General features: G+C 35.3%; 1 protein-coding gene across 1 annotated transcript in view; it reads left to right on the top strand.

Moving 5' to 3' along the window:
* Positions 1 to 22,794, top strand: part of LOC150083005 (nose resistant to fluoxetine protein 6-like) — a 167,613-nt gene that overhangs the window by 40,360 nt on the left and 104,459 nt on the right. The window contains exons 3-4 of the mRNA XM_090378350.1: positions 92 to 186; positions 8,716 to 8,898. Of these exons, the coding sequence (XP_090234476.1) occupies positions 92 to 186; positions 8,716 to 8,898 (278 nt within the window). The remainder of the gene's footprint in view (positions 1 to 91; positions 187 to 8,715; positions 8,899 to 22,794) is intronic.

Genomic DNA, 22,794 nt, shown 5'->3' with positions numbered 1-22,794 from the left:
GTATTTATGTACATATGTAATTCAGTAATCATACTTAAGGTGTTTTGTGTATGCAGAATGAAAGTGCTTATTAAAATTTTCTCTTTTCTAGATGTATCCTAGGAATAATTAGCCTCTTTGTTTTGATTGGGACATTGATAGATATACTTTGTAGATGGAAAGAAAAAATTGCAGAAAAGGAAAGAAGTAAGTAATGAGACTTTTCTTTTAATAAAATGTTGGAATAGTTTATTTCTATAGAAAATAAGTTAATTTCCATAGGAAGTTTAATAATAATAATCTCTCTCTCCCTTTCTCTCTCTCATCACATTATTGACGGGATTCAAACTTAGATCTTTTCCATCATTTTGGGAGGACGATAATTATACAAACTGTGTTACCCACAAGGGATGTAGAAGCGTATAGCATGTTATGTACAGCAGATCCAGAACATTAATTAAATTCTGCCTTGATATACTGTAATGGTACGAACTTCTAAAACAGCCAGAAATGTGTTATGTTATGTTATGCTATGTTTGAGCAGTGTATGTGTGTTGTATTTTCTAGTTAAAAGATAAGGTCTTGACCAAGGTTCTCCAATATGAGTATTGGTCTCTGTGAATGTGAATGATTTAAAGGTTTTTCAGGTTTGATGATAATTGCCAAGAGAGTGCGTTATTCCAAATTGAGGGAAAGAAAAAGTATTGTAAACATTTGTTGAAAACTTTAATCAGTATATTTGAACATTTAGCATGTAGCTTAAATATGAAAGCTCCTTAGTTAAGGTCAGAACCAGGACATTTATTCAGACAGATTCTTACAATAGCATTATTAACTTCTTCAGGAGTAAAAGGAAAGGCATTAATGGTAGAGTAATAATCTGAGTTTAATTACCTATTAAGGGATAGAATAATAAAAGGTTTGAGTAGAATTTTTCTAGCATGGTCTGTGTTTGCTAACAGGTAGAAGCAGTCTTGCTTCTACAGGGCTGGGATACACTTAAAAATAAAGGGTGCAAGAATATTTGCTGATGCTATTGAGGCAGTGTTAGGTGGGTCAGGAAACTGCTAGCTTTTTGGGGTGGGGATAAACAGACTAATAGATTAACAATAGCTGCAAGCAGAGGTGAAAGTGATTCTTGCACTGCTTCTTTGGAATGGGCAACAGCCTTGAAAGCAAAGTGCTGGGTATTTCAGAACTGCTGGGAGTCATCATGAAACAAATAAATATATGGGCTGTGTTAGCGAACTAGGAGTAAGAGCAAGTGCATGTATACTTGCTCTTACCAATGCTAAGAGTATAGTAAATAAATTTGATGAATTTGAAGTGCTGGTCAAGACATCAAATGCAGACACTGTTGGCATTTCAGAGACATGGTGTCACTCAGATATAAGGGATGCAGAATTTGAAAATGGGGAGTACAATGTATACAGGAAGGATAGACAGAACAGGAGGAGTGGAGGGGTTAGGCTCTTAGACAGTGCATCCAGTCGACATGGGTGACCAGTGCAATGTTGAGTCAGTTTGGTGTGATATAAGTACTGGGAAAACAAAATTGAGATAGGCCTAATAACTGTGATGAGTATATCAAATAGCTATACAGAGAAATAGAGTGGGGAAGTAAACCAGAATGTCTTATAATTGGTCATTTTAACTTTTCAGATGTTGGCTGGAATTTGTGGAATGGTCACTGATATACTAGCAAGAATTTTGTAGATTTTTTGGATGACTCTTTTTTACAGCAGAATGTTAGAGAGGCAACAAGGGGAAGCAATAATCTTGATCTGGTTATCAGCAGTGATTCTTCATGCATCTGCAACTAAAAGATCCACTGGGTGGCAGCAATCAGAGTGTACTAATGTGTAATTTAATTAAAGACATAACTACTGTCAAGGGTAAAGGGCTTTTGCTTTTGTAAGGGGGACTACATTGGTCTCAGACAGATTTTAAATTTTATGCAGTGGGACCAGCTGATGATGGTCCATCAGCAAATTCTAAATGGGAAGCAATCAAGGAATTAATCATAGAAGCTACTAGGCTTTTCATACTAAGAAATACTCTTTGAGGTATGGACCTAAATGAATGTCAGATGAACTGATGAAAATCGTGGCAGAGAAGAAAAGTGCATGGGATGTATGTAAAAATTATCAGGTGACACAGAAGCCTATGGTAGTTGTTTTTTTTTTTTTTTTTTGGTAGTTGGCGCATCGGCTTCTGTGGCCATAATGCACCTCCTAAGGTTTTTGCAGTACTTTGATCCAAGCCCAAGGCGGGATTCGAACCCGCGACCTTTGGGTTGCTAGGCAGTTACTTTACCCACCCAGCTATGGTAGTTGTATATTACATCAGATTGAATGCCATTATTATTAGCTCCTTTTACAACTGAACAATATGCTAATATTTTATCTACTCCAAAAGTAATATTACCTTCATTTATTCTATCTTTATATTTCGTTTGTTCAAATCCTAACACAATACATAACTTCTCTTCTGAAAAGTCAATTTCATAACCTTCATCTAATTTAACTAAGAATCTCCCTGCAGACAAACTACTAAGAATCTCCATGCAGACAAAAACAATAGGTGATTTTTCTGAATCAAAATGAAGTTTCAAATAATCATTAAGAAATCTAATTCATAAATGCCATTAGGAAACATTATTAATTTCCATTCATGACTATCAAAATACTTGAAGTGATTATTATCACACTGATTACTCACACTGAACCACAAATAATATTAACTTAGTTAATGCAACTTCGTAAGAATTATCTAATAAAAAAGATATATCTGAATATAATCTTGAAGATTCTGGTATTTGCTTTAGAATATATGTGTAGACATTTTTCTTTAGCCAGCAGGTGGTTCATAGTTGGAATAAACTTCCATCTGTTATAGTGGGGGTCAACAACTTAAATGTGCAAGGAAGCCTGAGGCTTAAGTTGCACCAGCCAAAAAAAATTTCTGAATTATCCCAAGAGAGAGAGAGAGACCTGGGTGTGCCAAGCCCATACTCACCAGATGTGAGCCCTAATGCTAATCTTAGAACTAATTAGTATTTCACCCATTTATAAATAAGGAATTTAATTAAAAAATATATATACCTTAATTTGATAAAAGATTCTTACATATTTTAATTTCTTCTTCAATGTCAATGATTTTTTCTTTTAATAACATAATTTCAGCACTTAATTTTCTAAGCTTGAATTCTTTCTAATTTAATATATATATTTTTTTATTTCTATTAATTTTTATAACAATACCATCATTATCAAATGTAGTCTTTTCAGTTCTTGATTTTAAATACAGTATATATTCTTTCAATTTCTTTTCTCATTAAAGCTACCTGATCTTGTAACTGTTTAATTATTTCCTGATCTGTCATGGAACTTGCCATTATCTAAAAGGGGAGGTTTCTGTACATTGTGCTTATTTATATTTCACACTTATCAAAAATGCATCCTGTAAGTGTTTAATACAAGTGGTAAGGACCATTACACGTTTCACTGAAAAATAATTTCTAAACATCACTTACAGAACAAACTTAATTTGTAGATTGTATTACAGAATGTATTCTAATAGATAACATTATTTCTACCTAATTATTGCAGTAAGGAGAGATAACAACACAGTTTTTATCAGTATAGCTATCTGAACATTTTATTAGTTGACAGTTCAAAGTAACAGCTGGAGAGCTATTATGTAAGTCTAACATGGCGAAATCTATGAAATTAAAAAAACTACATGGTTTTAATTCAGTTAATTCTAGTAATTTATAGATATGGGCATACATAGGCTAAAGGTGATGCAGCTTTAATTTTCAATATATCATTCTTCTTTGCTGTTATAAATAAAGTCTTTTCTTTGCTTACTTCTATTAATTTATTTTCAAGTTTTTGGTTTCCAATAAATAGTTTATATGTAATGAAAAGGAATTCTCCACTTTGAAAATAAATTGTTAATTTAATATCAATGTCATCAGTTAATTTCATATCTTTATCTAATAAAACACCACTATGCATTTCAAAGTTAATTACTTGGAAATCTTTTTGTAAAATACATTCTTTAGTGGATACGTAGAATGGGACAGAATATTTTCAGATTTATTGTTATATTAATTGGACTTAGGATCAGATATGTTAATTATGCATATCCCCATTATATCATAAGACTCATTGGAAATAGATAATGCAGCACTTTGTGTGCTAAATTTTATTTGATCAACATAAGCTTTATTAACAGCACTATCATCTTGAGGGTTAGCTACTTGAATTATTCTTTTATTCCTTGCATTAAAAAAACCTGATATGGGTATAAAAGAAACTGAGCATATTGAACAAATTATTTATTTGCAGCATCATTGGGATCCTCAGGAGGATATACATTTATGATTTTTTTTCTATTTGCATTGTAGATATCTTTTTAAAGAGTTAACACATTCTCCATTTTTAAGTTCAGAGGCTTATCTGAAGTTTATTTTATAAATTTTCTTGTTGTCTAGTCTAATGCTTTAATGTTGTTCTCAAGGTTATTACTTTTATTTTGTAGCTCAACACTTAACATCTGTAATTTTTTATTGATATCATTAACTATTGAATGTACGTTTTTGCTGTTTGGTTCAATATAAGTTTCAAGATTTGATTGCACATTGTCAATTTCTTTTGTAAGAGATTCTTTATTACTTTTTATGTCATTATTTAGAATTTTTAATTTGTCTGTCTTCTCTGATATTTGAATCACTACTCAATTTTATACTATCAATGTTTTTATTTGTAGTTGATTTGCAGCTCTTTAGTTCACTATTTAATTTTTGATTATCTTCTTTAAGATTAACTAAATCATTTTGCAAAGTAAGTTTTTCTTTCTGCATTCTCTCTCTCTCTGTAATGTGAGTAACCAGTAGTGTAGCTACCCTTTTTTGGGTCTGGAGGCAAAGAACATGCTCGGGGCCCCTACTTAATTAATGAAAATTGCAAAAAGAGGAGACAGCCAAAGACACTGGGCCCCTAAAGGGCCTGGGCCCAGAGGCAATTGCCTTGCTTGCCTACATGGTAGCTATGCCAGTGTGAGTAACATTCTCATCTACATATTTTTTAGTGGTTGAATCCATATCATGCTCTGGATTTTTTGCATTCTTCAGTTGCTTATTATCAATATTAAAATTACCATTTTCATCTAACTTCAAACCTATACCAGGAGGTCCTCTTTCAACTTTACTAGTTTTTGGTGTAGTTATGGTACCTAACTTACTTAAGTAGCTCATTTATTATTATCTAAATTTATCTATTTCAATTTATTCTCACCAGTAACTTTAACAATATAAAAAACAAATTATACCATTTTTTAACAGCTCCAGTAAATAATTTTATGAACTCTTTACTACTCAGTTCAATAGTATGTTCATTTTTAATCTCATTTATTTCTTTTCTATTAGGAAAAGCAAAAAATGCAAAGTAATTACACTGAAGTAAGTACCTAAAGATGAATATCTTTAGGTACTGCATAATAGCTCTGCATTAAATAAATAATAGAAGCATTTTTCTTTCTACCTCTAATGAATAAATCAATTATTTTATCTTGATTCTTTCCATTAACAAAATCATCAAAAACTATAAGATTTTTATTAGTTTGATCAAGTGAATCAATATCAATCATATTAGCAATAACTGATTCAAAAGAAGCAACAATAGGGGCTTCAGTTTTATAATTTTGTCTGATGATATCATATAGCTGTTCAAAGATCTCTTGTAAGTAAACATATTTTGATTCACTAAGGTCTTTTTTCATAAATATATAGCTTATTATAACATAGATAATCAAATATGAACTTAATTAGTAAATTAGTCTTTCCAGATGTGCTAGAACCACAAATTAATAGACAAAAAAGCCATTTTGGTGCTAATCATGCACATCCATATATTTCTTTTCATCTGTTTTGTAATTTTTGATAGGTGCGTTTTTCATTTAATAATTATTTTTTTATAAATGAATAATCCTTGTGGTATATTCAAACTGATAGTCTATTGCAGAGAAGCAAATGAATATTACAGCTCATAATAAAAACAAACTTTAAGAAGAACTTCTAACAGAGGATATTATGAAATTTCAGAAACCAGTTATAGAAAAGCTAGACGCTATACCTTCAAGTATAGCTAAAGCTATTGAAGGATAACTTAGCTACCTTAGCAGGTAAAAAATCTAAAATGATGGAATACATCGAGTTTCTCAAGCTTGATCCTGATAAACGATTAGATAGAGAATATTTAGAAACTAAGGAATCAAAGATGCTTAGTGAATTAATACTAACAGTAACAACATCTGAAACATAAGATTAATTGCTAAACTAAAATCCTTAGGTGGAAAGAAAAGACAGTCTCCTGATGTTAAAAATCTCATCAATCAAGAGATTGAACATTTAAGAAAATAAAAGAAAGTTAGTTTAATACCAACAACATTAGAATATAAAGGATCAGGATTAGTATACTCAAACATGGATGCACTCTATGAAAAATTAGAAATGAGTATTGCATCAAAGATAGTTTGAAATAATAGCACTGAATTAAGAAATCAAATTGTAGAAATTCTACATATTTTCTTGAAAAATAATGAACTCACTCAAGATGATCATAGACAATTGTATGAATTATATCTTATATAAATTTAATTTAAATAAATGACATATTAATCTTATAAAGTATACTTATCTGATAATCAAAAGAAAAAAATTGCTGGCACGTACAAAAATAAACAAACTGTTGGAATAAGAATTGATAAAATTAAACCCGTTAATTCTAATTTACAATTAACTCAGACTCAAATTAATCATATTGATAAATCACAACAAGAATGTAATATTACTTTAAATAAATCTTAGTTACAACAAATTGGAGGTTTTCTTCAATTTTATTACCTCTATTACCTGCTATTGCTAAGGAAACTCTAGGTGCAGTAGGCAGTACAAGGCTTACTAAAGTTGTAGATAAATTAAGTAGAAAGGAATGTTTATTGTAGATCAACCAATAAACGTAGTGAAGGATGTAAAAAAAAAAAAAAATTGAGCAATTTTGATATGGCAAATTACATGAAAAATTTAAAAGGTTTTCAAGGTATATTCTCTAGAGATACATTTCACAATAAAATAAATAAATTTTAAAGCAGTATTGTTAATCTAGATTCAATTACAGGAAATGGTACTCACTGGGTATGTCATTACAATAAAAATCCAAAATATGTAGAATTTTTTGATTCATTTGGGTTTCCTCCACCAAAAGAAATAAAAAATGTTTAAAAACTTTAAATATTTTTTATTGTTTAGTGTCTCACACCTGAAAACTCTCTCCTGACCACTTGGCTATGTCATAGCCCATTTTTCAGTGTCCCACACCATGTTGCAGGTAGTGTAATTATTAAAACAGACACAGATGTTCAGAAATCTGCATTTTTCAAATTCTTTCTAAGGCTGTCTACTGACAAAAGTCCTTCCTCTAAAATCTCTGCATAGTCATCTGAAACAAACTGGAATACCATGAGATAGCACTTTCTAAAGTGGGTTTTCTGATATTGGAGTATCATATCATGTCCAAAAGGGTGTCACCAATTTTTGACATCATATCAGCTTTGTTTACACTCTGATTTCTTTTCACTGCTTATATTGATGTAATTGTTTGAATAAAATGTAATTACTGAGAATATATTAAAAATTTATTTCTTTATGTGCTTTTATACTCAACAGCCAATAAGCTCTGGGTACATTCTTTCTTTTTGAAAGCTAATAAATAACATAACAGATTTTGGATAACCTTGGTTAAGCTTGTGCTTAGTGCCACCCATTTTCTCTCTCTTACCGTCATCCATATATTTTTGGCCAAAGGATGCTGTTACATTTACCATCAGCTTAAAGATAATGAAAAAAAAAAGAATGGGGATTCAAATTATTATAAACTTCCTGGTGGGATCTGGAATAATTACTGAACTGTGCCTGAGATCTGGAGTAATTACAGAATTCTGTATGGTGTTGAATCATTTTTGGCATCTACATAGTGTGTCCCTGTCTAAAAGGTTTCGAAAGCACTGCTGTAAGATCTGCTGCAAGTAACTGTGTGATATCTCCTCAGTTTACAATAGCTTGAAACTCTTTGTGCTTTCTGAATTGCTGTCTCAAATCTTTACTAGACAGATTTTGGCACTAGACTCATTCAGAATCTTTCTCCAAATTTCAGTGACTCATACAAAGAATAGCTTCAGTTCATTGTATCCAGATCTTAACTTGACACACATTAGAAAAACTTTCTGATCCGAGTGACTTCCCTTACAAATGAACTAAAGCTGGATTTAACTGAAAACCTCAACAGCTGCATCTCTAAATTCATTCAGATTATTGCTCAATATCTCTTGCTGGCTAGAATATTGTCCAAATAACTTTGATTCATAAGGCTATTTTTAATTGTTTTAATTGCTTGATGAGCTGCTCTTCAACTTAAGCAATGATACTGTTGGTTGTCTCTTTGTAAATTCATCTGTGTGAAGTAATTTTGTTAGTTAATTTTCTTTATAGGTAAATAGTATAAATATTTTCTTGAAGGTTGCAGAGACAGTACATGATCTGCTTTTCACTACTAATGCTTAAATGTCAGTTTTGGAATTAAAACAAGAAAAATATTAAGAAACAGAATTACTAAAATCAAATAAGTTGTGGTATTTTATTGAACTATGATATATATATTTTTTATTATATAGGCCTCTTATTGATGACAATTACAGCTTTTTCTGTTTACACAAATACGAAAAATCTGTCAGAGAATACTGGATCAGCAGAAAAGGAACTTGGCTTTTTCTGTGGCCTGAAGTTTTTCTCCTGTCTGTGGGTGATTCTTGGACATACATACTTCTATACGGACCCTTGGAATTTACTTAAATACCGTAAGTGATTAAAAATATGTATTTTAAAATCTGAGTAGGCAATACTTGAAATAGAATTATAGGTAATTTCTGAAATGAAAAGTCACAGAAATATATGCTACCTAGATAGAAGCAATCAGTTCTAGTCACAGCTCTCTCTCTCTCTCTCTCTCTCTCTCTCTCTCTCTCTCTCTCTCTCTCTCTCTCGCAAGCAACAAGTAATTACAACCAATGTCTTTTCCATGCCATGTGAAAAATAAAGTTTAAACCCCGTTAAGGTGGGAGGAATTTCTGAGATTTTATTGCACCATGGAAGAGTTAGTCAATTTTGGGTTAGGATTTTTTAATCACTAAGCATTGGATTTTTCTTCCAGAAAAATAGCCAAATGTACCAGAGAATACACACAATTTTATAGATACAATATACTGATGCTTCATAGTCTTAATTTTATGCATAAAAATAAACATACAGCTACATCTCTTTCAGAGCATCATAACTGTCACACATCATATTTTGTCCTCTTGACTAGCACATGGTTATGATTACCATTCTTCCACACCATATCGAAAAAGACCTGGGTTCAAATTCAATCTAGATGGGAGGGAACTTTTATTGGCCTTATCGCAACATGAACACATTAGTCACTTTTTGGCAAGGAGTGCATGGTTTCATCTTCTGGGAACTCTTCTTTATTTCATTAATACTTGTTTAGGAGACAGGCTAACCAAATAATAAATGCTATTACAAACACAGTATACTGATTCCTCATAGCCTAAGTTGTTTTGGCACTATACACAATGAAGTTTCACATCTTTAGTGGTGAGGTGAGAAACCAGCTGGCACTTCTCCATTCCTATTCCTGGGCAATGAATGTACTCATTTACTTCAGTAAATCTGGCCATGCTCATGATGTTCTTTCAGGGTTCCCCTAAGCTCATCATATTTCGCTAGGACCAACCTTGGTGTCCTACCCCAGAGAAACATGGAGGGGTCCCAGAACAATTCCATCATTGTGTGTCTAAGTCCCTGTGACCTTATTTTAAAAGCTTATAAAAATATGGGGTCACAGATTACTGCCTTAAACTACCCAAACCAGTATTAGTATTAGTAGTGGGAAATGGGACAAGGAAGCTAGCTTATTAGAGCATCAGCAAAACAAAAAAAAAACAATTCCCATATCACCAACTCTAATGGGTAGCACAATTAGTATAATCATTTTCCTCTACACACTGAGTGGAAAAGACCTGAGTTCAAATTCCTTCAATTATGCAAGGAATTCTTTTTCACAACATGACTGAGTTAATGTAGGATAGATGTGCGGAAATTTGCCTTTAGCCAGCGGGTAGTTGGTTGGTGGAACAGACTTCCATCCCTTGTTGTGGAAGTTGATAGCCTAAATCAATTTAAGGCTCAGCTGGACAGGTATTTTGAAGGAACGGAGGGGTGAAATGGAAGTTTTTTTTTTTTTTTTTTTTTTTTTTTCCTGGCTAATGCTACATAAGCTTGCTTTCTTGCATCATATGCCTTTACTAATACTAATACTAAATACTAATTGATCCCATGCAAACATATAATGGTTTTTTTCTCCCAGAAACTTGGTTTTTCATCTACCAAACAAAAAATCTACCACAGAACACACACACACACAGTTTAGAGATATAATATATGCGATGCAATGTAGTCTAAGTCAATAATATGCTTAAAACCCTACAAGAACCAACCAACCCATATCACCTGTCCATCCTATCTAATAGTTTGTCTAATTCTATCCTGGATTTGTTAAAATTAACCAAAACATCAGATGCAAGCTTGTTCCAATAATCAGTTACTGTCTGGCTGAAAGCAAATTTTCACACATCTATCCTACAATCTTCCTTTTTCAATTTCAATTTATGTCCTCATTATGTGTGAGTTATCCAAGAAAGAATAAGAATGCCATCAGGACTTAGTTTACTCAATCCATTTATAGCCTTAAACACTTCAGGCAGGTCTCCTTGAAAGTGTGTAGATTCCAGACACTGCAATTACAGAACTAAAGTCTTTTATGATAAAAGTACCTTTTTGTGCCCATAACTCATCTTATTGCTCTTCTTTCTGTATGCAGTACTTTAGCTTCTACAGCTCAAGGTGTAGCCTAACCACTACTTTATACAATGTGATAATCACCTCCTTGTCCCTGCTGGCAAAATTCTTGTATATAATTGACAGAACCTCCATAAGTCGACCTAACAGCCTGTGTGCACTACTCAGAGAATTTCATGTTGGACTATATAATTGCCCCTAGCCCTTTTTCATTCTCCACTGCATGGAGAATAGCAGCACTCAGTTTGTATGTTATTCTGAAATTACTCCTACCTGTATACATATCTTTTGTTTGTTAATTTCCAGAGCAACTAAGACTCTGAGGAATTATTATATCTATATTTTGCATGTATTCTTTGGTTGATTTGCCTGTTTACTATAAAGAAAAACCCTAGTTTTCCAAAGGAAAAACCGTCAACTCTCACATTAGACCAACTAATTTGGCCATGATGTGAAAAAGCCCATTAAAGTTCCTTGCATCACAAAGGTCAAACCCAGGCCTTTTCCAACTGGTATGAGGAAGACAGTGGCACCTGTTCTCCCATTATACCACTGTGAGGGCATTACCTATATTGCCCCATCAGTTTCCAGTTTTCAGTCCATCTGCTTAATTTCTAGTTATTAAATACCCTGCCAATGTTTGTATCATTAGCAGACTTGGACATCAGACTTGTTTTGCCTTCAATATCATTAATGAATTTTGAAAACAGTATAGTGCCCAGCACTGATGCCTGAAAGGATCATATAATAGCATTAGTCCAATTGGGCGCCTCCGTAGCCAGGTGGGAAGGAGCAGCAGTGCGTAGTACACCCTTCTTGATTAAACTGGGGTTCGAGCCCATCACCACCAAATACGGAGGATGCGGAAAGGTCAGGGAATGACCACCGCATATTCCCGGAGCAATATGACCTTAGTTGCTAATGCTCCTAAAAACCAAATAACAAACAAACAACAACAAACAGCATTAGTCGAAGATCTGTGTCCATTAAAAACCACTCTCTGACTTCAGTACTTAAGTAGTGGCCAAACTAAGGCTTTGTATAAAGAGATAATTACCCCCTTATCCCTGCTAACAAAGTTCCTGTACATTATTGAAAAAAAATTAACCTATGTGCTGTGCTGGCAGCCTGTCTGCATTGCTCAAAGAACTTCATATCTGACTGCACAATTATCCACAGGGTGTTTCGTTATGTTGAGTGTAGCACAGAGTTGATATGTTATTCTGGGATTGCTGCTACCTATGTGCAATACCTTGCATTTTTTACAGCTGCCATTTCTAAGCATATATGCCTAATTTTGCTAGATCTTGTTGCAGTAGCTTACCTTGATTATTGTCATTAACCACCCTGCCAACTTTTGTATCACCTGCAAACATAGACATTTAGCCTGATATGCTTTCATCAATATCATTAATAAATATTGAAAACAACAATGGGCCCAGCACTGAACCCTGGGGACTCCACAAATAATCCTATTCCACAAAGAGCAGTGCCCATTGATAACCACTCTGTCTTCTATGACTCAATCATCCCATTATGCATAGCAGTAAGTTGTCCTTAATGCCACACTACTCCAGTTTGTACAGCAGTCTTTTATAGGAAACTGTATCAAAAGCTTTCCTGAAATCAAAATATATGATATCAGAATTATTTTCTTCATCCAGTTCATTTGTTACTGCATCATAGTATCCAATCAGATTGGTCAGACAAGACCACCTCTTAAAAAACCTATTCTGGTATAATTGAATTGCTGTCTAGATGGTCCTGCATTACTTCTCTAACCAATGACTCCATTGTTTTTCTTGGAACAAGTGTTAAGCTTACAGGTCTGTAATTACTCATGTCATCTTTTGAACCCCCTTTGTGAAGTGGAGATACATTGCCACATCTCTAGTCAATAAGGACCTCCTCTGAATCCAAGGATAATCTCATAATTATGGTTAAGGGCTTGCTTGCTTCCTTTGTTGCCTCCCATAATATAACTGGATTGATTCCATCAACCCCAAGTGCCTTTTCATGTTAGCTTCAACAATTTCTCTTCCACTTTCTTTTCAGTTATCACAAAATCATTTAGCACTCTGTTGAAGTTTGACAAACTTCTGGCATCCTTTTCCCTGAAGAATTCCTCATGTTGAATGTAGATGAAAAATACTTATAAAAATGCAATATTCAGTTTATGAGCAACCTGGACAAGTTATCAACATTTAACTCATTGACAAGTGGTCCAGTGTGATTCAACCTATTTCTTCTACTGGTAATATAAGCATAGAAGTCTTTGCCACTGTTCTTTGCATTCTTTGCCAGCAATTTCTTGTAAACTGCCTTAGTTGCCTATCCTCCTGTACATTATTGAAAGCCTCCTTTGTGACTTGATTACACACTATTTTATATCTACCATAGGCTTCTGTATCCTCTGGTAATTTTTATGAATCCCATACATTTCTCTTCTCTGCCTCATCAGTTCATCTGACATCCATTAGGTCTAAGCCTTGAACCATTAGCTGGTATGAAAAGCCTAATCTGTGATTATTTTCCTGAATGCTTCCCATTTAGAATTGGCTGTTGGTAATACAATACTATGCAGTGGGACCAACATTAGTTGGTCCCACTGCATAGTATTGAAAAACTGTCCAAGACCACTGTAGTCACCTTTATGAAAGCAAAAGCCTTACCCTTTATTCTTGACAGTATTTATGTCTTTAAGTAAATTCCACTTCAGTACACTTGCGATCACTGTTACCCAGTGGGTCTTTTACCTGCAGATTCTTAATGCTAGAAGAATTGCTGCTGATGACCAGATCAAGAGTATGCTTCCTCTTGTTGCTTCAATAACATGCTACTGTAGAAAACTCATCCAAAAATTTGGTAAAAAAAAAGCCATATAAGCACTCCAGCATTACCAAATTGAAAAGCACAACAAGTGCTCGCTAGTGAGTCACCCATATCTCCCCAAGAAAAGATCTTCCGAATTGCAAACTTCTGCTGAACACAATCCTAAAGAGGCCTAGCAAGCTGATAATTCTAGTTTCATGTTTCTCTCAGAAGGGAGAAACATGAAAAGATTTTCTGCAGGAGTGGGAACATGTCTAGTGTACCCCACATCCATGTTGTGAAGTCATTACTCCAAGATTTACATTGAAGAATGTTATGTGCAAATTTAATTTATCAATACTTTTCAAATTTTCCGCTTCCCTTTTGTGTGTTGATTATCTGTAGACTATCCATAGATTATCTGCATGATGATTCTTGATTTAGTCATAGGAATTTCTACTGCTTAGGTGGTGGACAGTCTAAAACAAAATGCTATTCTTTTTTTCAGTGAGGTCCCCATTAAAAAATGTTCTTTTTGTAACTGCTGAGGTAGCACAAATTTCATTAATTCCAAGCGAATCTTGGTATCTTTAACAATAAGGAAGCAGATGAATGAAGTAATAAATGTTTTGCAGCATCAGTTATGTCAGTATGAAAACCTAACTGGGGCTATTATGAAATTATAAAGTATTAGTAGTGCCATATGATGCAAGAAAGAAAGCATATAAAGCATCACTGAAAACAAAATTGAAACATTCCTATATCACATGCCCATCCCCTCCAATAATTTGTCTAATTCTCCCTTGAATTTATTAAAACTACCCACTTTCACAACAACAGGTGGAAGTTTGTTCCAACAATGAACCACCTGCAGGCTTAAGGAAAATTTCTATGTATCTATATTGCAACCATCCTTCCTCAATTTGAATTTATGCCCCTAATGAGTTAGTCTAAGCAAGTGGAAGAATGCCATCAGAATTGAGCTTATTCAATCCATTCAACAATGGGCCCAGCACTGAACCCTGGGGCCTCCACAAATAACCACCTCAATCAGATCTCCTTGCAGATGCCTAGTCTCCAGATGCTGCAATTTACAGAACTGAAGCCTTTCTTGGTAAGTCCACCCTTTTGCTCCCTTCACCAGTCTTTTTGCCCTTCTCTGCACCCATTTGAACAGATGTATATTCTTCTTAAAATGGGGCCTCCAGATCTGTATAGTACTCAAGGTGCAGCCTAATCATTGCTTTATACAATAGAATAATCACTTTCTTATCTCTTCCTGCATATCATTGGCAAAACCCCATGAGCTATCCTGGCAGCCTATCTGCATTGCTCAGAGAACTTCATATCTGGCTGCACAATTACCCCAAGTCTCTTTCCTTTTCCACTACTCCAGATCTGTATAGTACTCAAGGTGCAGCCTAATCATTGCTTTATACAATAGAATAATCACTTTCTTATCTCTTCCTGCATATCATTGGCAAAACCCCATGAGCTATCCTGGCAGCCTATCTGCATTGCTCAGAGAACTTCATATCTGGCTGCACAATTACCCCCAGTCCCTTTCCTTTTCCACTACTCTTATGCTACATTAATATGGGATTACTGCTATCCGTAATATGCAGTTCGTTACATTTGTCAATGTTGCACTTAAAATGGCTGCCATTTCTCAGCTCATCTGCCTAATTTTTCTAGAACTTGTTGGAGGGGAGGGGAGGGGAGTTTTGTATTTCATGTCACAGCATCGGCAAAGGGGCCAGTGATGGAGGGGGTTCTCTGGGCCTCTATGTGTTGCTAAATGAAGAGAAAGAGAGAGAGATCAGGTGCTCCTAATATTTTTCACCATCAGTGTACTTAAGTTCTCAACATTCCTCTAGCTTAATATATCCATCTAGTGGTAAAATAGGACAATAATCCCATGTATCCTGAAAGGGTGGGGGAATCACCCCACCAATAAAATACAGGTAGTTCTCGACTTTACAAGTTAATTCGTTTCTAGCGCATGCTCGTAAAACGAAAACTCATAAAGCAGGAATTTATTTCCATAGACATAAGGTTAAAAATGGGGGTTACGTTCTCAACAATGAAATTAGTTAGCTAATTAGTTTTATGTTTAAACAATGATTGATTTATCGAAAGAAATTAAAATGTAGCCTGTAAAATCAAGCAAATTATAATAATAGAGAAATTATTTAGGACTTCCAAATGTTAAAGAATATTTATTCTTCTTCATCATCGACTAAATGCACACTCATTGATCACTCATTATTGGCTCGGCACTCGTTGGTTTCTTGCACAAGGAGTTGTCTTCTTCAGAAATGCTTCAAGAGGTGTTTGTTTCCAAGATAATCTTCTCTTTTAATTATAAATTTCACGATTGCATGCACAAGCGTTTTTTTAACGGCACACACAAATTGCAACTAACACGATTCACATGGAGTAACAAGTTTACGTAGCTTAAAAAAAAAAAGGAATGAAGACAAGATTCTGAAAATTTATTTATGTTTTTTATACAATTGAAGATTTCAATAAAGGGAAATCACATTTCACCATAATAATGTAAAGAAACTACACAATTCCAGCTATTGGTATTTTTGCAAATACAAGAAGGTCGAGTTTACTACTCATTTGTAATTGCTTGCAGTAACAGATAAGCCCAATAAACCAGAAAGTGCAAATTGTTTTATGGTTGTGACCTCAGAAATGTGCTTTAGAAAAATATCACAAAGGCATTTAAATTGATTCTTATAACAGAACATATGATAACGATAAAAGTGTAGTGCATTTTAATGATTTGAATTGGTAACTAATACAATTTACACACCAAGCTCACGACCTTTTATGACCTTAAGGTCACGCTCGTGACCTTAAAAATGACATTTTAGAGAGATAATTAACTTAGTTATACAGCAAAAATTTCAACTTCCGAAATCTTGAAAAGAATTACCAAAAGCCAATGTGTTATTGGGTTCACATTAAGATATTTTAATGATAAGATGGTGTCTCTGGAACTAATTAATATTATAAAGTGGGGTACACTGTATTGTATAGCTATGCATATGGTTTGGAATGCAGTATTTATGAATGTTTAACATTAATTTTTTGCAATTAAGGTTCATATTTTCGATTTTGTTGATACCATTAGTTTACAAATTTAAGTTTGTTCACTGGGGTTTGAATTTCAATAGGTCCTTCTGCCGAAATATGTTGCTGTGATTTCAAATATGACTTAGATTTTTTTTCTATCACATACAGATACATCACAATTTAAGAAATAAAAAAGTATTGTTTTTACGAAAGTATATAACTTTATTGTATTTAGTAATGACAAATTGATAGGATTACATTTTTATATATCAAAAAATACGTAAATATTAATGAGTATTAATCAAAATTCTGAAACTTTCATTAATCAGACCTTCCTCTCTTTGTTTGAAAAGAACGTTTAATTGGTTTTCTTTTATGTACAGTGCCAAGTTTCTCTCTTTTTAAACACCAGCATTAGTCGGCCATCATGCTTGTATTCCACCTTCCCTGGTACCTCTGCTCCATTTACTTTATGTCCTGATGGAATCTCTCCCATTGTTCTTCATTCTGTGCAAAATTTTCGGCGGAAAAATCAAGATGGGCATGCAAAAAGTGAATTTTGATGCTTATATTGCAACCTAAATTGCGAAGCTTTTTGAGAATATTTTGAACAATTTTCTCATAATCCTGTGATTTATGATTTAGCATTAGCATTAGCATTAGTAGAGGCATATGATGCAAGAAAGCAAGCTTATTCAGCATCAGCCAAAAAAAAAAAAAAAAAAACCCTTTCCCATTTCACCCCTCCGTTCGTTCGAAATACCTGTCCAGTTGAGCTTTAAATTTGTTTAGGCTATCAACTTCAACAACAAGTGATGGAAGTCGGTTCCACCAACCAACCACCCGCTGGCCAAAGGCAAATTTCCGCACATCTATCCGACATCCGTCCTTCCTCAATTTGAATTTATGCCCTCTGAGATGATTATTCTGAGAAAGATGAAGAATCCCATTGGCATTGAGCATGCTCAAACCATTCAAAGCCTTATACACCTCTATCAGATCACCTCGCCGGTGCCTAGTCTCCAGACTCTGTAATTTGCAAAACTTAAGCCTTTCTTCGTAAGAGCAACCCATTGTTCCATTTACTAATCTTGTTGCCCTTCTCTGTACCCGTTCCAGCAGCTCTACATCCTTCTTGAAATGAGGCCTCCAGACCTGTATACAGTACTCAAGATGTGGCCTAACCATTGCCTTATACAAGGGAATAATCACCTCCTTATCCCTGCTAGAAAAATTCCTGTATATCATGGACAAGACACCATGAGCTACTCTTGCAGCTCGTCTGCACTGCTCAGAGAACTTCATATCTGCCTGCACAATTACCCCCAGGTCCTTTTCATTCTCCACCACTGTCAGTGTAGTACCGCAGAGTTGATACATTGCTCTGGGGTTACTGTTACCCATATGTAGTACTTTACATTTGTCAATGTTAAACTTCATTTGCCACCTCTCAGCCCATCTGTTCAACCTTTCCAGATCCTGTTGCAGCAGCATAGCGTCAGTAGTGTCCTTAACGACCCTGCCAACCTTTGTATCATCTGCAAACTTGGACATTAAACTTGATATCCCATCATCAATAACATTCATAAACACCGAAAACAACAACGGACCCAACACTGAATCCTGAGGAACTCCACTAATAACATTAGTCCACGTTGAGCAGTGTCCATTGATTACCACTCTCTGTCTTCTGCCACTCAACCATCCCCTTATCCATAGCAGCAATTTGCCTCCAATGCCACACTGCTCCAATTTGTGCAGCAGTCTTCCATGTGCAACAGTATCAAAAGCCTTTCTAAGATCCAAATATATAATATCAAAGTTATTCCCTGCATCCAGTTCTTTTGTGACTACATCATAGTATCCAATCAAATTGGTCAGGCAAGACCTGCCCTTAACAAAACCATGCTGCGTCTGAGCTATAACTGAATTCTTGTCTAGATGATCCTGCAGTGCTTCTTTAACCAGTGCCTCCATTAATTTACCTGGAACAGAAGTTAAACTAACAGGTCTATAATTACTTGTGTCAGCCTTTGATCCTCCTTTGTGAATTGGGGTTACATTTGCACATCTCCAGTCTATGGGTACCTCCCCTGAGTCCAAAGAAGCTCTCATAATTATGGCTAGGGGTTTGCATACTTCCTTTGCTGCCTCCTTTAATATAACTGGATAGATCCCATCCACCCCAGGTGCCTCTTTTATGTTTATCCTCAACAATCTCTCCTCCACTTTCCTCTCAGTTATTACAAAATCATCCAGCTCACTGCCAATGTTTACTTTACCTACATCATTCTCCTTCCTGAATAACTCCTCATGCGTGAATGTAGATGCAAAATACTCGTTTAGATTGTTAGCCACCTGAGCAGGATCCTCAACTGTTGAACCATCAATATCCAGTGGACCAATCTGATTCATCCCTTTCCTTCTCGAGTTCAAGTATGTAAAGAACTCCTTTCTGTTTTTCTTTGCATCCTTTGCCAAGGATTTTTCGTAGTCTGCCTTTGCCTGCCTAATCTCCTTTGTGACTTGGTTACAGACCAACTTATATCTATCATAGGCTTCCATGTCACCCATTAATTTGTATGTATCCCATGCATTTTTCTTCTCTGCCACATGTCTCATTAGTCCATCTGACAACCATTTAGGCCTAAACCTTGAACAATATTTCTTAGTTGGTATGTAAAGCCTGGTAGCCACCAAGATTAGTTCCTTGAATGCTTCCCATTTTGAGTTTGCTGTTGGTAACATCATCAGTTGGTCCCACTGTATAGAATTTAAATACTGTCTCAGACCATCATAGTCGCCTTTAAGAAAACAAAAACCCTTCCCTTTACCTCTGATGGTAGTTACCTCCTTGAGTAAATCCCACTTCAACACACTGTGATCACTGCCACCTAGTGGTTCATTTATCTGCAGGTTCTTAATGCATGAAGAATCACTACTGATAATCAGATCAAGAGTATTGCTCCCTCTTGTTGCCTCACGAACATGCTGATGTAGAAAACAATCATCCAATAAATCCAAAAAAGCCTTGCTAGTGTGCGAGTGACCAACCCACAAATTCCAGTCAATATCTGGGAAATTAAAATCCCCCATTATAAGACTCTCTGATTTACTGGCCCACTCTATTTCCCTGTACAGTATCTTATTATACTCATCAGAGTCATTAGGCCTATAGCACACTCCTACTCTCAATTTTGATTTCCCTATGCTTATGTCACACCAAACTGACTCGACACTGCCCTGTCCATCGATGTCAACTGGCTTCACTTCCTTTGACTTTATGTGTTTCTTAATTAATAGCATAACCCCTCCTCCCCTCCTGTCCTGTCTATCCTTTCTATATACATTGTATTCCCCAAATTCCAGTTCCGCATTACTTATATCTGTGTGACACCACGTCTCTGATATCCCAACAATATCTGCCTTTGATGTTTTGAGCAATACCTCAAATTCATCAAATTTATTTACCAAACTCCTAGCATTGGTGTACACGCAGGTATACATGCACCTGTTTCTATTCTTAGCTACCCTAACACAACCCATGTGTTTACTTGTAACGCAATGACTACCAGCAGTCTCTGATATATCCTGCATCTTGTTTTTCAGACTTCTGCTCATTTGAATAGAAGCAGTGCAAGAATCACTTCCACCTCTGCCAGTGGCTACTGTTAATCTATTAGTCCTTGTATCCCCCCCAACTAGCAGTTTTCCGACCCACCTAACACTGCCTCGACAGCATCAGCAAAAATTCTTGCACCCTTTCTATTTAAGTGTATCCCATCCCTGTAGAAGCAATCTCTCCTGTTAACAAGTACAGTCCAGGCTGAAAAAAATTCTACCCCCTGAGCTTTGCACAATCCCTCCAGGGCCGAATTGATCGACAAGGCTCTCATCATATACTCCCTCCTATCGTGTCTGGGCAGAATTGCAGACACTTTCAAGTTCAACCCTAATTCACGGCTTTTTTTCAACAGTGATCTGTACTTGCTAAGTAATTCCGCCGGTCTCCTACTCTTAATATCATTAGTGCCAACGTGTACAACTATATCACCTTTTGTGCCCTTAAAAGATGATATACGCTCTACAACGTCATCAACCTTTGCCCCTGGCAGACATACCCTGGTCCTATTCCACCTATCCTTTTTACAAAGCATGTTCCCCGTTTCCCTGACAATAGAGTCACCAACAACTACTAGTTCCTGTGGGACCAGCGCATTCTGCCTAGGGGGCTGCCCCTGTGTTGCCTGATGACCAAGTGCAAGCTCTGGCGTTGATGTGGGCAGCTGAGAGCTTGATGGGCCCCTCAATTTATTTCCTTCGAGGGCATCCACCCTGTCCTTCAAGGTCTCATAAAGGCCCATAACAACGCTGAGTTGTCGCCTGATTTCCTTGCACTCCTTACATCGTGCACACACAAGGACATCCCCCTTGGCAGTATCATGTCCCGTACCCGAGTGCTCCGCAAACATCAAGCAAACAGTGCATTTTAATAGACTGTGATTCAGAGGGCAACTGCCCCCCTCAGTTCTCCCCTGAACCACAGCACTCCCATTAGCTTGAGCCTTTTGCTTTGCTGCTCTGGTCAGAGTCATGATTCCAATTTAATTCAATAAAATTTAAAACAAAAATTAAATCCTTAAGTTATATCCCAAAACAGTTATGTTATATATATATATATATATATATATTTTTTTTTTTTTTTCGGTATCTAGTGTTCCCTTTATACAACTTCCGTATCACGTGTACCACTATAGTTATGTATTAATTATTTGTTACGATTAAGTCGTTATATATATTTATAGAGTTAAAAATACAATTTAATTGACAATAAAGTTTATCAAGATTAATAGATTTACTGATTAATTGACAATATTATATTATGCAGTATACTACACTAAGCTTATGCTATCGTGTAAAAATGGCGGGAAGTCACGAACGGTATTTCTACGGACTCGTAAGTATTGATTAGCTTCGAAATCTCGCTATCTCAATTTAGAATAAACTAAGGATCCTGACTAGGTCTATAATCTACTTATAGAAGATAATTTGATATAACAATTGGTTAATAAATCGACTAAATTTGGTTAAAAGACCTCTCGTTCAATTTGTGACACGTGGATTTGATACCGTTACCGATACTAAGTAATATCTACGAAATCTCTGTCTAAGTTAAACTTTAAACTAAGTATCATAACTAGGAATATAAAGCTACTCTAGAAAATAAGTTAATATGACAATTTAAACTAATAAAGCAGAAAATAAATCAGGAAAAACTTCTCTGTTTGAAGAGCTTTAAGGAGCAATGTCTGCACAGGCTAACCTCGCTAGAAAGTTTTCCATTGCACTTTTAAAAGCAATGCAGGCTTCCATTTCAAGTTGATCAGTCATAGTAGTTTCAAACTGCCCGTCTAAAACCAATTTTCTAATTTGGGGACCAATGAAGAAACCCTCCTTAAGTTTTGCATCAGATAAACTGGGAAATTTACTTCAAAGGTACTTAAAGCAGTTGCCATCCTTATTCAATGCTTTTACAAATTGCTTCATTATGGCTAACTTGATATGTAATGGAGGTAAAAGTATTTTATCACCAAACTTTCGTGCACAATATTTTTTGACCCCGGTGTAAGATTGTGCCTCCAAGGCCATTGCTTCTTTGTCCAACGCAGCGCTTTAGCTCTGCTGTCCCATTCACAAATAAAGCATGGCATTTTAGTGTACCCACCCTGTTGCCCCAACAACATACATAACACTTTTAAGTCTTCACATAGTTGCCATTCGTGATCTTGATATTTAATTTTCTCCAGAAGCAACTTCAGATTGTCATAGGTTTCTTTTAAGTAGACTGAATGAGCAACTGGCACAGATATGTACTTATCTCCATTATACAAGAGAACACCTTTTAAACTAGTCTTAGAAGAGTCTATAGTCTCCAT

The sequence above is a fragment of the Mastigoproctus giganteus genome, chromosome 7 (assembly GCF_048544385.1).
Source record: "Mastigoproctus giganteus isolate SK-2022 chromosome 7, ASM4854438v1, whole genome shotgun sequence".
NCBI lineage: Eukaryota > Metazoa > Arthropoda > Arachnida > Uropygi > Thelyphonidae > Mastigoproctus > Mastigoproctus giganteus.
This window is presented reverse-complemented; position numbering and strand designations above follow the sequence as displayed.